The 13,662-nt window shown below is 49.9% G+C and overlaps 1 protein-coding gene across 1 annotated transcript in view; it reads right to left on the reverse strand.

Moving 5' to 3' along the window:
- Window positions 1-943: 943 nt before the first annotated feature.
- DEF6 (DEF6 guanine nucleotide exchange factor) overlaps window positions 944-13,662 on the reverse strand; it is a 23,002-nt gene continuing 10,283 nt past the window's right edge. Inside the window, exons 3-11 of the mRNA XM_049653385.1 lie at window positions 13,258-13,443; window positions 11,449-11,685; window positions 11,213-11,359; window positions 9,138-9,246; window positions 8,654-8,952; window positions 7,450-7,616; window positions 7,138-7,336; window positions 6,088-6,178; window positions 944-5,884 (exon numbers count right to left, since the gene is read on the reverse strand). Of these exons, the coding sequence (XP_049509342.1) occupies window positions 5,661-5,884; window positions 6,088-6,178; window positions 7,138-7,336; window positions 7,450-7,616; window positions 8,654-8,952; window positions 9,138-9,246; window positions 11,213-11,359; window positions 11,449-11,685; window positions 13,258-13,443 (1,659 nt within the window). The 3' untranslated portion in view covers window positions 944-5,660. The remainder of the gene's footprint in view (window positions 5,885-6,087; window positions 6,179-7,137; window positions 7,337-7,449; window positions 7,617-8,653; window positions 8,953-9,137; window positions 9,247-11,212; window positions 11,360-11,448; window positions 11,686-13,257; window positions 13,444-13,662) is intronic.

The following is a 13,662-nucleotide window of genomic DNA, read 5'->3' on the forward strand; positions in this document are numbered from 1 at the left end:
CTGACTATACAGCCTCCAAGCTGGCTTTCTCTCATCCTCCCAGTTATTTAAGGAACTCTTCTATACTCTATTAATAAATCCCCGCCCCCCTTTTTTAACTTAAATCAGCCAGTTTCTGTTTCTTGAATCTTCATTTTGACTCGATTTGTCCATAGGCAACTCAAAGGGGGAAAAGCTGGTCGCTGCCAAGCCTCTGCAACCCTTTCCAGAGCAGCCAGAGGTCTCAGAACCCTGTTCTGATGCCTAATTATAGCATAACTGAATAATAACGTATGGTGTGAGATAAAGCTAGATTTGCTTTGAATTGGATTCCAACCTCCACCACAGCCATTTAGCCTCCTAAAATCAGTCTCCTTGGTATTTCCCTTCCTCCCCCTTCTCACCTACAGCAGGGGCCAGAAAAGCGACTCTCAGCGGGGGAGACCTTGCACTTGAGCTGGCGGCACCCTGGCGGCACCCTGAAGATCCTGGCAACAATGTGCAACAGCCTGTTGCACTGCAGCCAATCGCCCTACCTCCCTGCTCCTCCTGCCATACAAACTAGACTGGGATGACTTAGGACCACAATGGCTGTGCTTTTCACATGGTCCCCAGAGTTTATGATTATCTCTGAGGGCATCAGAGATTGGATACACACTCCTTTGTCCAGGATGTTGGAAAGGGCAGAGGAGTTACTTTCTAATCCTGGAATGAAAAGACTAGAAGGTATGGTGCACCTGGGTGGCTCAGTCAGTTGAATATCTGACTTTGGCTCAGGTCATGATCTCGCAGTTTGTGGGTTCGAGCCCCACGTTGGGCTTGCTGCTGTTAGCGGCAAGCCCGCTTCACATTCTCTTCCTCTGTCCCCTTTCTTGCCCCTTCCCCACTTGTGCTTTCTCAAAAATAAAATTTAAAAATTAATTTAAAAATTAAAAATAAAAAGACTGGAAGATATCTTCTCCTGCCCCCTAGTTATGTCCCTCAAGACTGAGAGCTTTTCGTACCGGTTCCAATATGGATGGCATTCAGGCATCAGGGCTATCTTCCCAGCAGTATCTCAACCATCAACGCCTCCCTGTGGCCAGTTATAGAATATTCCAAAACCTGGAATGGACCTCATTTACAGGTGAGGAAACTGAAAGTTTAGGGATTGGCTTGCCACCTCAAGACTAAACTCTACCTAGTCTCCAAGAATGTCTGCAATCAGGCTTCATTCTACCTTTCTAGTCACGGGTGGTAGTCTTCAGATTGTTTTGCCTCTCTATTCCTAAATAGTATATAAGTATATATATATAGTATAAAGTACACAACTATGCATCTCCCTGCACATTTTTAAGGTGACATCTAATATTTCTCACCATTAGTTTAAAACTTAGAAAATGGATATAATTTCTATTTTATAAATATTGACATTGCCATATAAAACTGCTTTATTACCTTTTTCTTTTTGAGAGAGAGAGAGAGGGAGCGAGTGAGGGGCAGAGAGAAAGGGAGGGAGAGAGGGAGAAGCAGGGCTCACCGAGGCAAGGCTCAAACTCACCTGAAGCGGGGCACGAGCTTGCCCAATGTGGGACTCGAATTCATGAGCCATGAGATCATGACCTGAGCCAAAGTCAGATGCTTAATGACTGAGCCACCCAGGCACCCATTACCCTTTTAAATGTATTGAATAAGCCCCAAATCCCATAGTGATTTGATGCTTACCATCATCCATCATCCATCTTAAAAATACATGAAGAAGCTCTTCTTTATCAATAAAAAATTTTACATTGTCTCCTTTTCTCCTTGCACTTGCATTTTAGTTCCAATTTCCCCTCAAAAATCTGATCAATGTAATATATATTTTGCATTTTTTATTGATTACTGTATCGTACATCTCTGCAACCAAAATATGTGTATAAGTTGAGAATTTAAAAAAGTTTCAGTTTCATACAACTTTATAGTTTTATATAGTTTTTACAGTTTAGAGTTTTATAACTCTAAGTGAGAATTTTTTTCTGGTTTGAGTGGCCATTACAAAATTAGTAATACCCAATTGATCGGATCAATATAAATATTATGATTTTTATAAGTAATACACATAAACACAAACCATACATTGAAAATGTATTTTTAAAGTTTATTTATTTACTGATAAGAGAGAGAGAGAGAGAGCATGAGTGGGGGAGGGACAGAGTGAGACAGGGAAAGAGAATCCCAAGCAGAGCTTGAACCCACAAACTGAGATCATGACCAGAGCCGAAGTAGGTCACTTAACCGACTGAGCCACCCAGGTGCCCCGGAAGTGTGGGTTTGTTTTTTTTTTTTTTTAACGTTTCATGTATTTTTGAGAGATAGAGACAGAGCACAAGTTGGGGAGGGGCAGAGAGAGGGAGACACAGAATCCAGAGCAGGCTCCAGGCTCTGAGCTGTCAGCACAGAGCCCGACGCGGGGCTTGAACTCACAAACCGTGAGATCATGACCTGAGCCAAAGTCAGATGCTTAACTGCTCAACCAACTGAACCACCCAGGCACCCCCAGAAAATGTATTTCTTAATGAATGGATGGGCTGTTTTTTTCCCTAGGTAGTTCATATGCTTATAGTTGAACATGACTTACTTCAGGAATTCTGCATTCAGCATCCCTTCCAGGCCCATGTTTTCATTTTTAAGCTGAGAAACCTTGTTCATATCAGTAAGTATATGGGAACTGAGAGTTTTGACAGAGCAGTGGCATCTAAATCTCAGTTGTTTACCAAAAAAAAAAAAAAAAAAAAAATCACAAAGATCTATTATAAAAAGAGATTGTTAATGATTTTTCAGCTGATGATGCAATTAAGTCCTTCTAGGTTTTGAAAGCAAAGATTTAGAAACCTCCTGCTTGAAAACAAAAAGAATTTGTTGTCCAGCTTTTGAGCCATTCATTTCCTCAGCACCCACAGGCACCACCAGCATTGCAAATTGTTGCTTTGTTTAGTGTTCCAGGGCGTTTACCCCTCTGGGTAGTCCGCCATTGAAAGATAGTGGGTGAGTGAGTGGTGAACCTTGTTACTGAAAGTAGGGAAGTTGGCATTATGAAGGAGGGAAGCAGTTTTGGTAGAGGGAACACTTGGAAGTTGAGGATCTGCACACTGATTTTCTTAAAATTCGTTGTACCCTAGAGACACCGCACTCCAATTAGAGGACAATTGATCCTCCCAGTCGATATCCAGAATCCAGATTTCTTGTGCTCACAGATGTGTTATGCTTCTTTCTACTTACCTTGTTTCCATGTTCTCCTGCTTTCCTTCCTTTTTAATGTTTTTTACTGTTTGCTTATTTTTGAGAGAGAAAGAGACAGAGCACGAGTGGGGGAGGGGCAGAGAGAGAGAGGGAGACACAGAATCCGAAGCAGGCTCCTGGCTCTGAACAGTCAGCACAGAGCCTGACGTGGGGCTCAAACCCACAAACCGAACCGTGAGATCATGGCCTGAGCCAAAGTCGGATGCCCGACAAACTGAGCCACCCAGGCACCCCTCTTGCTCTCCTTTCTTATTAAAAATTTTAAGGGCCGGGGTGCCTGGGTGTCTCAGTTAAGTGTCCAACTCTTGATCAGCTCAGGTCATGATCTCAAGGTTCATGAGACTGAGCCCCAAGTGGGGCTCCACACTCTTAGCAGAGATTCTCTCTCTGCCCTTCCCCTTCCCCTGTGCACGTGCTCTCTCTCTCAAATAAATAAACTTAAAAAGAAAAGCAGGGGCGCCTGGGTGGCTCAGTCGGTTAAGCGGCCGACTTCGGCTCAGGTCATGATTTTGCGGTCTATGAGTTCGAGCCCTGCGTCGGGCTCTGTGCTGACCGCTCAGAGCCTGGAGCCTGTTTCAGATTCTGTGTCTCCCTCTCTCTGATCCTCCCCCATTCATGCTCTGTCTCTCTCTGTCTCAAAAATAAATAAACGTTAAAAAAAAAAAAGTAAAAAAAAAAAAAAAGTAAAAAAGTTAAGGGCCATTGTGAATCCCAGTTCCTGCCTAATGCTTCCCTTTCTTCTGAATTCCTGAATTGTACTGCACTTAGAGTTTGAACCTCACTTCCCATCCCTGAAATACGTATCATGCTATACTGGTAGTTTCGTTTCATGGCACTTTACATAGACTATAATGAAGTTCCTTGCAGTAGAGTTTGGGGTACTGGCAAAAGATTTGAACTTTGATATCAGACAGCACATAAGCTACAGGAGGGCAGCGACTCTCTCTTGTTTTGTTCTGTGCCCTATAGCCAGCACCTAGCATGATATAGGAGCTTAACGAATAATTCATTGAATAAATGAATGGGCTTGAGTTTGAATCTTAGCTACTTTATCACTTTTAAGCTGTGTGACACCCAGTCATTCATTTTAGAATTTAATTATTCAACAAACACTGTTGCATGTTTGCTAAGAGCCAAGCACTGTACTAGGCACTGGGGACATAAGTTGAAGAAGATACGTCCATGCCCTCAAGGAACTCATGCATCTAGTTATGAAGGCTGTTATGTGAAGTAAGGTGGGAAGGGCAGCCAGCGTGCAGGCCCAGGGGAAGAAAATGAGAGAACTGTTAGCAGATCTGTAAAGCAGAGGCATAGGAGGCTTTCCTGGGCCTCATGTGCCACATAAGGGAATGTGAATTTGACTTGACTGATTAGATATGGGGCAAGATGAAAAAGGAGTCAAAGGTGAGCAGGCAGGAGAATACAAAGGCCTTAGGTTAACCACAGTAGCAGCCACAGTGGCCATAGAGAGGGACTGAAAGCTATGAGAGAGTAGAGCAGAACCTACCACATTTCATGATGGTTTTGCACGAGGGGGATGAGAGGAAAGGAGCATCTTAGATTCCCATATCTCTGCCTTGGGTGACAAGGTCAGTGAGTCAAATAATATGGGAAAAGAAGCAAGTTTGGAAGGCTTTGGGCAAGTTATCTGACCTCTCTGAGCCTCAATTTCCCCACCTGTAAAATGCGAATAATAACATCCACCTCTCAGGGTTGCCATGAGAATTAAATAACAGGGAAGTTTTGGGGCATAGAATAGATGCTCAGTAAACACTTTTGGGTGATACTAATAATAGTCCTTGCTCATGTGCCAAGCACTTGATCCTCACAACAACCCTATAAGTTACATCTTATTATTATTCCTGTTTTACCAACACAGGAACTGAAACACTGTGAGGTGAACAAACTTGACCAAAGTCACCCAGTTGGTAAGTGGCAGAATGTACTTTCCTAGCCACTGCACTCCACTTCACTCCTGAGACTTATAACTGGACTTGAGGAAGGAAGAGAGGACGTGGCAGGAGAGATGGACGGCAGACCTGATCAAGGATTCACTCCAAGGGCAGTTTTTATTTAGAAACGTGCCTCTACAGCTTGGTGGCAGTCTGAGGGCACATGCCGCTGGCTTGCTTGCTTGTTTGGTCTCTTTTCCAGCCCAGGGCATAGGGTCCTTGGGGTTAAGGCACAGGATCAAGTTCTCAAGGATCAACATCCCAGACAGCCTCAGTGGTCAGGGGTCTGGGGCTGGTGCCCAAAATAAACAAGGCTCCGTTCTGGACTGTTTCATGGTTAGAGGGCCTGGGCTCCTGGCACCAGGTCCTCAGCTCCCTCTTCTGCAGGGGTTGGCATCACCCACAGGCCAGCTGTGGCCAGGTTCTGGTGGGTATGAGGTTGGGGGGTGGGGAAGGGGATAGCAGAGGCTAATTTTCTGGCGATGGGTCCAGTTTATCTTCCCGGGGGGTGGAAGCCGAGATGGGAGCCTCATCCCCACCGTTGAGGGACTTCAGCTGCTCACTGCTGCTGGGTGAGGGGGTCCTGTTGCCCTGGGATCCCCAGCGGGTCAGGCGCTTTAAGGAGGAGTCACGGCGGGCAAGTGGAAGGGGCTGGAAGCCTGTGAAGGAGCTGCTGGTGGTGGGACGCTTGTCTGGCAGAGAAAAGGCAGCCGTGTGTAAGGAGAAAGGTACGTGCAAAGGGGACAGGTTGAAGGGCCTTGCCTCAGTCCCTGGGGTAAAGGAGAACCTCCTGACCTTTGATCCCCTGCAGACTCTGTAGATCTGGAGGTATCCCTTTCTCCTTCCCTTCCCTCTCCCCACTCCAGACAAAGCTCCAGGGTCTACCCCTTCTCACCTCCGGGCTCAATTGGATGCATGAGTCGGTTCATCTGAACATTCCAGTGTTTCACATTGGTGCTGGCCTGGCGCAGCTTCTTCTGGGCAGCCTGTGGGGGACAGGGCCAATGGGGAGTGGGTCAGAGACCCACTGAACAGACCATCCTAAACAGGGTGCCTTGACCTTTTCAGGTTTGCAGGCCCCTTAGAATCTGACAAAGGCTATTGATCACCTCCCCAGAAAAACTCACACATGTTCATAAAGAGTGAGATATGTGAACAGAGTTAGCTTCCAGTTTCAGGGGTCTCGTGGGTCCCCAAAGGGTCAAAAATAATCATAATTATGGTTTCCATTCATTAAGCAGCTAAGATGTGCAAAGCATATTTATTATTTTAGTTAACCTCCAGAGCAGAGGTGAACAACAAGGAAGGGCAAAAGAGGTTAAGTGACTTGCCCAGGGACCGACGTTGACCACCGCACCACACCACCTCTGCAGGACCTGATGCAAAAGCTCTACTCCACTGCTCACCCAGCCATTAGCAGTGGTTGTAGGGTGAGGGAACCACGGAGGAACTTTCCCTTTCCATGGTACATATTTCTGTGTTCAAATTTTTTACTATGACCATGTCGGCCAACAAAGCGAATAAAATGACATTAATAAGAACATCAAAAATTGTAAAAGAACAACAACGACGACGACGATGACATCAACCCCTCTTCCACGGAGATTAGAGCCAAGGTATAGGGACAGCAAGGGAGGGGGCTTGGAAGAGTATGAGAACATTTTGCGCAGATCAATAACCATGAAGCAAATAGCAGCTAATGTTCCCTCCGCACTTGCTACATGCTAAATACCACATATCATCTCCTTTGGTCTTCGTAACAATGCTGTTACCGGTCCCCTTCCCCGGGTGAAGGACTTGAAACTCAGAAAGGTCAGGCAACCGGCCTGAGGCCACACAGCCAGGAAGGGTTTCAGGGTTTTCGGGGTTTCAGGGAAGGCTCCGGCTCCTGCGGGTTAAGGCGCTCACCCCGCCGGCCTCCACCCTCTGCCACTGCGGGCCTCACCTCCACGTCCTCGTCGGCCCTCTGCCGGTTCTGCCGCACCTCCTCCAGCTGCTGCTGGGCTCGCTGCAGGGAGCGGCTCTGCAGCGCCATCTCCTGCTGCAGCTCTTGCTTCTCCTGCTGCGCCCGCTCGATGTAGCGCTCCTGCTCCTCTTTCAGCTGCAGCAGCTGCTTCAGCTTCTCCTCCTCCTCCTCCAGCAGTCTGCCGGGCGCACACTGTGTCGTCTCCACGGCCGAGGCACCTCGCGGGTGCCCCGCCAGCGGGACGCTGGGGAGTCAGGGAGGGGAACCAGGAGGGGTCCCGCTCAGTCCTACCTGGTCTGGGCTAGGCGCACAGCCTCCTCATCCCGCCGCGCTTTCACCTCCAGTTGCAGGGCCTCCTGAAGCCTCTGCTGCATCTCCTCCAGCTCTTGGATGCGCTGCCGCTGCCGGGCAGCCTCCTCCTTCTTCAGTTCCATCTCGGCTTGCATGGAGGCCCGGGCCTGCACGGGGACACAGAGCCGCGTCCATGGGGGCACGGCGTGGGGCAGGGAGGGCCGCCGGTAGGCTGCCCTTTCCCCAGAGCTCCACTAGGCTGGCCCAACTAGCTGTCTCCCGGTGAGGGTCTGGGGGGGCTCCTTCATGTTGGGGTTTCCTGATCTGACCCCTTTCCGGGAGCCTGACTAGGTCAGATAATGGTCAGTGAACAGAGGCTACATGGGGGAAAGGGGCTCGTCACCCCCTGCCTAGCACCAGCCTTAATAATCAGTATTATGTCCTATTAATATTAGGCATTATAACTATAATTAAGGCTAGTACTAGGCAGGGAGTGACTATAATTATAATAATTGTTGTAACAACTAAAGGTGTTCCTTCACTTGATCCTCACCATACCTCTAAGAGCACAGTTCTGTTAGCACCAACATGTCACTGATAAGTAAATGAGGCACAGAGAGGCTAACTTGCCTGAGATCACGAGGCTCCTAAGGGGCAGAGCTGGGATTGAATCCAGGTGTCTGTAACTCCAGTTCTAGATCTCTTAAATCCTATATCTAATTCACCTACATGCCTATCCGCCTCCACATTCGTCCCTCCTTCCTCCCATCCTGCGTTCCCCGAACTGGTTCCACTGTAAACTTAGATCAAGTGTAGTCCAACCTAGTCCAGCGTGGGTCCAAACTCATCCCCAAACGCCGTCTTTAGTTGCCCCGCCTCCAGCCAAGGCGTCCGAATTCTACACCTGTAGCACTCAGCTCCCAGCCCCACCCCGTCTTCCATCTCCAGCCATCACTTGGATAGGTTCCTCCTGCACTCCCACCCCTTATCCCGCCCCTGGCACTGGCCCTGTCCCATACGCTTGTTTCATTCAGGTGCACAGGCTCTGTTCCAAGGCCCTCATTCCAAGCCCCGCCTCCACGCACCTCCTTCCCCAGCCCGTGGGCTCCGCCCCCGGCCCAGGCCCCGCCCCCGGCCTTCAGCTCTCTAGCCGGGTCTCCCAGCATCTCTCTGCCAGCTGTCCCCCGCCGGGTGCGGTCCCCACCTGCTCCGCCTCGCGCAATTGGCCCTCGAGGGTCTGCTGCAGCTCGCGGTGCTGGCTGCGGCGTCGTTCCTCCTCCTCCTGCAACAGGCGCTCGGCTTGCCGCTGCGCCTCCTGTAGCAACTCCAGCTCCTGCAGCTTCCGTTCCTTCTCCTCCTGCAGCTGCTGCAGCCGCAGCAGCTCCTCCTCCTTGGCTGCCCGGCGCCGCTCCCGCTGCTCCCGCTGCTCGCGCCGCTTCTGCTTCAGGTCCTTGTGCAACGACGTCTTCCCCTCCGCCTGCAGCCGGATCGCGGTCTGGATGGCTGCGGCGGGAGAGGGAGGGGGTCAGCAGAAGGCTAGCCGGGGGCAGCGGGGTCCTCGAGGTGGTCCACCTCCGGAAAGGGGCCTTAGGAGTTGCTCGAGTCAGTCTCCGGCCTCCCGCTGGACAGTGTTACCACCCCCTTGTCACTAAGGAGGCGACCCAAGCCAGCCGGCGGCGAGCACTCACCAGCTGTCCATTCCTGGCGCTGGCGTGTGTCTGAGGCGCTCATCTCGTACGTTCGGGAGGCTGTCTTCACACAGAACATGCAGCGCTTCCCCTCTCGGTCGGGCAGCACCTGGGAGAGGGCAAGTGGCCCCAGATACGCTGGCTTCACTGGGGTCAGGGCCACACCGGCCGCAGAGACGCTCCAGTTCCATCCCCTACCGGTCCTCGCTGACCATCCACCCTGGGCACCGCTCCTACTCTGCCAGGAGCCTGGATGGCTTGGCATGGGGGTTAGTTATGGGCGTACTGTGTCCCCATAACTCTTGTAGTCCCCGCTCTTTGGAGGTAGGGCGGGGCCGTTTTCATCTTGGTATCTCTCCATGGGGCCTAGCATGTAGCCCATTACTGAGTGCTTATGCAGATCATTCTTGAACACCTCCTGTGACACGGTCCTCACTATCCAAATCATTCATTTTCACATAGCCCTGCCTGTTGAGAAAGTTCTCCACTCATTCATTCCACAGATATTTTGGAGTGTCTACTGCAGACAGCTTATTGTTCTAGGCATTTAGGATACCGAGGTGGAGGTGTGCCTAACAGACCGAAATCCCTGCCTCCCCTAAGTCATATTCTAGCGGAAAATAACAGCTACCACATATTGAACTTCTTATGCTCTAGAGGCCGTAGTAGTGCTATATGTGCATCATTTTTTTCACACCTCCCAAACAACCTTGCCAGGCAGGCATTATTGGCTCCACTTTACAGAAAAAGAAACTGAGGCTCTCACAGGTCGTGGCGCGTGCCCAATTCACACTGCCTGTTAGTGGTGGGGCTCAGCTTTCTGCCCAGATCTATGCTCTGTCCTCAGTGACACCTGTTTTCTTACGTGACAAAAAATGGGCAGAGCCTAGGATGATTTTTAAAAATGTAAAACAACAAATGTTGATGAGGATGTAGACGGTGGAACCCACGTACACTGCTGGTGAAAATGTAAGGTGGTATGGCTGCTATGGAAAACAATTTGGCTATTCCTTAAAAAGTTAAACAGCATTTCCATATGATCTCGCAATTCTACTCCTCAGTGTGTACCCGGAGAAGTGAAAACATATGTCTACCCAGAAACTTCTGTATGGATGTCCAAACCAGCATTATTCACAACAGCAAAAAGACGGAAACAACCCGTTGTCCATTAATGAATGAGTAGATAAACAAAATGTCTGTCTACACAATGGAACATTATTTAGCCATAAAAAGGAGTGAAGTTCTGATCCACACCACAGCATGGATGAACCTTGGAACATTATGCTGAGTAAAAGAAACCAGTCACAAAGGGACAAATATTATATGATTCCATTCTACTCCAGGTACCTAGAACAGGCAAATTTATGGAGACAGAAAGTAGAAAAGAGGTTAGCAGGGGGTGGGGGAGGGGATGAGTTATTTTTTAATGGGTAGAGAGTTTCTGTTTGGGATGATGAAAAAGCTTTGGAAATAGTGGTAATGATTACACACATTGTGGATGTACTTAATGCTATGAACTGTACACTTAAATGGCAAATTTCATGATAGATGTGTAGTTTTTACTACAATTAAAAAAAGTTTAATGTTTACTTACTTCTGAGAAAGAGTGAGACAGAGAGACAGAGAGAAAACATGAATCGGAGAGGGGCAGAGAGAGAGGGAGACACGGAATCCGAAGCAGGCCCCAGGCTCTGAACTGTCATCACAGAGCCCGACTGGGCGCTTGAACCCACAAACCATGAGATCATGACCTAAGCGGAAATCAAGAGTCAGACATTCAACCGACTGACCCACCCAGATGCCCCTCCCCCCACTTTTTACCACAATTTAAAGAATTGTTTTAAGCCACTAAAATAATAACGGGACAGAGCCAAGGGAGGGAAAGGAGAGGGATGTGGAGAAAGATGAAGGAGGTATATAGAGTTGTCAAAGGGAATGGAATTTGGGTGAAGGAGAAAAACTTTTCAAGAGGATTCCTAGAACATTTTGCTGTGTTGTGTGAGGCATAAGCCATCTCTTCTGAAACCGTTAGCAAAATTCACACCTGTGTTCTACCCCGTCACCGTCTCCCTCACCTCCACGCAGCACTGTGCGTCCAGTGGGATGGTACCCCTTTTCTCCTTGCACTCTTCACTCCCAAAATAGCAGAGGCAGCTGGGCTGCAGCTGGAACCAGCGTTCTGTCCAGTTCCTCCTCAGGTGCCCTCGCTTCCACAGGTAGCCCTGCCAGCCAGAGCAGAGTCAGAGGCCTCACTGGCACGCCCCATCCACCCCAGCTGGGGGTCCTCCTCCAGTTCCCAGCTTGGCCTGACCTGCTTCAGGACATCTTGGATGAGTTCCTGATAGACTTCATGGATGGCCATGCTGAGAGTGTCCCGCCCCACACCTCGAAGGCAGCGCCCCGAGTTGAAGAGTTCCAGGAACTGCCAGACGCTGAGCCCTCCGCTGGTCTGGGCTGCCTGGGCTTCCTGGGCCAGCAGCTCTTCCAGCTCACCCAAGCCCACCTCCAAGCTCATGCTGCTGAGCACCTTCTTCAGCAGGTATTCCACCTGGAGGAGAAGGAAAGCCTGGTGGCTGCAGCAGGCAGTGTTGCCTGCGACAATACCAGAGGGTGCCCCCTCTCGCTCCCCAGAGCCTAGACAGGGGTGACCAGGTACAGGGAGTGGGGGACCAGAGGACTAAATGTTGGTGGAAACCAGGGTAGATTTGGGAGGGAATCCTGGAGCCCCAACCTCAATTCAGGCATCCCCTTCCCCTCCCCAACCTCCAGTCCCATGTCCCACTCCTTCATGCTTTAAATTAAGGGCAGGGTGAAGGCCGAGGGCTAGGGGCCAGGCAGAGGCAGCAAATCATAGAATACATCAGAGGGGGTGCAAGGGCCCTGTCATCCAATACCCTTACTTTGCAGATGACAACACTGAGGCCCAAAGGGGGAAGTGACTTGTTCTAAATCATACAGCAAGTTGGTGGCAGCAAGAACTCGATTCAGATCTCCTGAATCCCATCTGAGTCCTTATTCCAAGCCCAAGCTCCAACCCAGAGGATCCTTCCCTTATGGGAGGTTAAGGGGATTGGGGGTGGTGGTAAGCAGGGCAGGGACAGGAAACCTGCTACAGAGGAACAGGAAGTAGTGGTTGGGGTACATCCTGCTGCAGTTTGTTCATACATGTTGATCGCAGCAGCAAACAGCCTTCTGGCCAATGAGGGGCCACCTTGCCCTGACAGGAGTCTGACAGGGGTGCTGAACCAAGTGTAGAGAGACACATGTCCCTTTCCTGCCCCAGCAGCTTCTTGGGAAACTCTCTTGCTCTGGAGCCTCCTGGGTCTCAGCTGGGAGTGGGGGGGTGGGGGTGTACCAGTTCAGGGATTAGATATTTCCCTCACCCTTCCCACAAACAGAAGCAAGGAGACAAATCTGAGTGCAGTTGGATGTGCCAGGACTTGTAAACACGGAGGATTCCTCCCCTCTATACCTTAAGACCTAAATTGACCCTGGCATCTTCATAGTCACCAAAAGGTCAGGAGAAGGCTGAACAGATGGGGGAGAGAGGTGGGAAGTGGGTTGGGGGGCACCTGAGTTGAGGCAGTAGAGCCTCTACTCCCAGCATACCCTCTCTGGAGCCCTGATTTGGGTTGGCCCTGGCTCTCCCCAAATTACAGAAGACAGGAAGGGAAAAATCTAGAGCCAGAGCCAGATTTGGTTGCCCCACCCCCCTGGGGTAATTGGACAGCTATCCCAGGAAAGTCTCCCTTCCTCTCATATAGTACCCTTCTCAGACTGCTACGGTGCCTTAAATCCTGCCATTTGATCTTAAATGGTTTTCATTTTTAAAAGCCCAGTAAGGTATCAGGCATTTACAGCTCTGTGTACATAGAATCTACAGGTCATTTTCCTACTTTGAGGGTTAACAGAGGCTTGAAGTAAGTGTAGTTTTGGTTCTCCCTGGGGGACGGCACAATTATTCTGGTCCGGGCAATTCTAGCATCTGGGGACAGCTGGGGGCAGAGAAGCACCAGCATGGGAAGACCAAGAAGAAGGGGGTTGTGGGAAAGTTGCAGAGATGATTCATGGTTTTGCTGAGGCCTGGCCCCAGTGATTCTGGGGCTGCCATTACCCTCACCTCATCAGGAACCATGATCAGAGGGTACTTGTCCTCAGACAGGAAGTTGAAGAGGCACCAGAGGCGGAAGGCATCCTCATTGGAGAGCATGCTGTTCCCGTTGCTGTCCACCCGATAGTTCTTCTTGGCCGTCAGGGTCCAACACAGCTCATCAAAGTGCTCCTTAACGAAAGCCCCCTCCTCCACCTGCCACCAGGCCTGCATGTCAGCCCAAAGGCCACCCCATCCTTGCTCTACCACCAAACAAGACTGCAGCTGCTTTCTTGGGGTCACCTACTCCCCTGCTCCCTACCCTGCCAAGTTGGGGCTCTAACTTGAGGAATCCCTGAACTGCTTACCAGGTAACTAGCTGATTCCACACCTCCCACACCAATCCACACCCACCCGAGTCCCCTGCCAACAGAG

This window comes from Panthera uncia (genome assembly GCF_023721935.1).
Source record: "Panthera uncia isolate 11264 chromosome B2 unlocalized genomic scaffold, Puncia_PCG_1.0 HiC_scaffold_24, whole genome shotgun sequence".
Classification (NCBI taxonomy): Eukaryota; Metazoa; Chordata; class Mammalia; order Carnivora; family Felidae; genus Panthera; species Panthera uncia.